Consider the following 2,774-nt stretch of genomic DNA (forward strand, 5'->3'; position numbering starts at 1 on the left):
AGGAAGAATGGCTGATCATACCTGACAGTTAAATAGCATTCTCTTATGGTATTAAGTCTGCAGAACTATGAATGCCAAAGAAAAATGTGGTACGTTTACTGGATAGCAATATGGAGTGACTGCCTTTCTATTCTTTAACCAAGTAGAGTGAAGCAATTCTGAAAATATCTAGCATCAAAAACAGGGGAAAGTTCTTTTGAGTTTTTAAATTTGCTTCGCCCACTATATTGCAAGATCATAGTACCCATATGAATTTATTAATAAATGCCATTGTTCTTTAAACATGTGCTTTAAAATGGCTTACTGCATTATATAGTGAATTTTAATAACCAAAATATCTTTGGTGAGAATATAAAATTACTGGTTTAAACTTGACTTACAAACAATTTAGATATACAGTTATTATACAGGAATGAGATACAGTGGCACTTACTTGTGATATGTTGGTACAACATCATGGAACAAATGGAAGATATTCCTCACTGAGTAGAAAAGCTGAACAGCACTAAGAGGAAAACACAGATTTAACAGAAATGCATAACAATATACTGAAAATGAAAAACAAATTCAAACTAAGTGCACCTTTAATAAACCAAAACTACAGCTGAAACTACAGTTGCAGAGAACATTTGCCTTGGTTATTGCTGGAAAACAGTTAATCTAGATGGAAATACATTTTCAACCAGTATTTACTAACTACTTTACCCTTCTAAAAACCTAGATCCATTAATAAGTTTAAGAATAGCAGCACTCAACCCAAAGCCTTTTTTCAATTTATCAATGTGTGTTCCACAAGTACCCAGAGTATCCCTTTAGTAACAAACGGAGCTAAGCCTCAAGCAAATGTCACCTACTCACCGGCGCGCTCTGCAAAGGGCAAAGTATCAATAAAGGCATTCACTTGGTTCTTTTGGAATCAGCCTGACTTTCAGCTTTCACCTTTCTCCTTCGTACCCTCAATGCAATGAGATGAATCAACATTTCTAGGGTAGAATCTAGCCCTCAAGTTTTTTGCCCTTTAAATCTGGCTTTAGAACACCTAAAGATTATTATTAAAATGCACTTAAAAAGAGCAAATATAAGGCTTGTGTAGCCTACCTCTATGTAAAAATATCTTAAACTAGGTACCCTGAATAATTCACTGGAACTCCACAAATATTTAGAAAAACAAGTCATGGTTACTATACCCTAGAACACTGTTATGACTTGATTACTGTGATACCTGATTATTTCATTCTATTTTTTGCTATATACAGGTTGCTGTTTAAGGTTTAAAATAGAGAAGGAAGTTGTACTGTAATTGTATTTTTGTTTGTCCTGTTAAAAACTATTTAGTGGAAAGAATCCCCATTGGCATTCGGTATTAAAAAATACTGTTTGGTGTTCTATGTTCTCCAAAATTATAAGAAATACTGCCCAGTGTCCCTAACTTCCCAGCCAGAATGGTCTGGTATATTTCGGAAGTACGCCTAGTGAAGAAATAGTCACTCCTATATTTACTTTGCCAAATGAGTATACATTTCTTTTTACATGTATTTTCCTTCCCACGGATAATTAAAACTGGACGGATTTATAATGATTAATGCCACATAAGTATCTCAGTAGATATGTGCTTTCTAGAGCAGAGTAAAATTAAGGGGTTTGTTTGCATGTGGAGATAAAAACTGAAACTCTAGAAGCCCATCTGAACATGCAACATGATTAAGTCAAATCCTAACTGAAATGGTTTTCTATTATGAGGATGAGAAATGAAAAACTGCTACAGAGAGATGCAAACTAAAGAGGTATAGATGTAAACCTGCTCTATAATCATCTTGGGCCACAGTCTGCCATTTTCTTCTCAATTTAGTCTAGGAGTAGGGAAGTTGCTTATTAAATAAAAACAAGTTCAGTAGGAGATGCAGAATAGAGTTTAGGTACCCAGATACAATGTAAATTAGAAGAAATCATCTTGAAAGGGTGAAGCTGGATCTCTGGTATGGTCTAATCTTTTCTTTCTACCTTTGGCTGCCCAACAAATTATTATTGCTCTAAAAAATAGACATTTAAAATGTAAATTAATTAAAGCCTGGATTTGAAAGAATCTTAGGCTAAAGCACCAGGGAAGGCTGAAGCAGATGGTGCAATATTAATATTACCACCACTACCAATAATAATAAACAATTAATTAATTATTCATTTTCCAGGTAGTATTCTAAGTACATGTGCTTTCTCATGTAGTATCATTCAATTCAAATAAAGAGAATACAAATAAAAATAATTAGGTTTACAATAAATAAGCTCTCTTTTATAACAGAAACAACAGGTGGGCCTAGTTAACAACGTCTCAACTGTTCAAAAATCTAAGCTGCCCAACAAATTTGTTTAAATTAAAGAGCTTTTTGTTAAAAAGTGATAAACAACAATTTTTAATGTCAAGAAACCCAACTGTCCCTCCATGCATGTGCTTCTATTTCTTATACCATGCTCTGACATGTATATGTTATTGTAAATAAAAGCTAGAGATTAATATAAGTTTGTATGCTGTACTGTGTTTTTCTAGGAAAAAAAAATGAACAGGATAAGAAAACCCAAAGAATTCCAGCTAATTTTCTTAATAAATGTCTAGTTTAGATATGCACTTAACAAAGTCATTGCCATTTTCAGACCACTCAGAATTCATACCATTGATCGCTACTGGTCGTTGCCTCTAATAAAGTCTGATAAGCGAGTTCCATTAATTTCTTCACAGATTCACTGATGCGGCATGTTGGCAAAGAAAAGGAATGTTGGTC

General features: G+C 33.7%; 1 protein-coding gene across 1 annotated transcript in view; it reads right to left on the minus strand.

The window, feature by feature from the left end:
* Positions 1-2,774, minus strand: part of ZW10 (zw10 kinetochore protein) — a 45,333-nt gene that overhangs the window by 7,286 nt on the left and 35,273 nt on the right. The window contains exons 8-9 of the mRNA XM_023737008.1: positions 2,665-2,771; positions 434-505 (exon numbers count right to left, since the gene is read on the minus strand). Coding sequence (XP_023592776.1) covers positions 434-505; positions 2,665-2,771 — 179 coding nt within the window. The remainder of the gene's footprint in view (positions 1-433; positions 506-2,664; positions 2,772-2,774) is intronic.

Source organism: Trichechus manatus, unplaced genomic scaffold, assembly GCF_000243295.1.
Source record: "Trichechus manatus latirostris isolate Lorelei unplaced genomic scaffold, TriManLat1.0 scaffold00094, whole genome shotgun sequence".
NCBI lineage: Eukaryota > Metazoa > Chordata > Mammalia > Sirenia > Trichechidae > Trichechus > Trichechus manatus.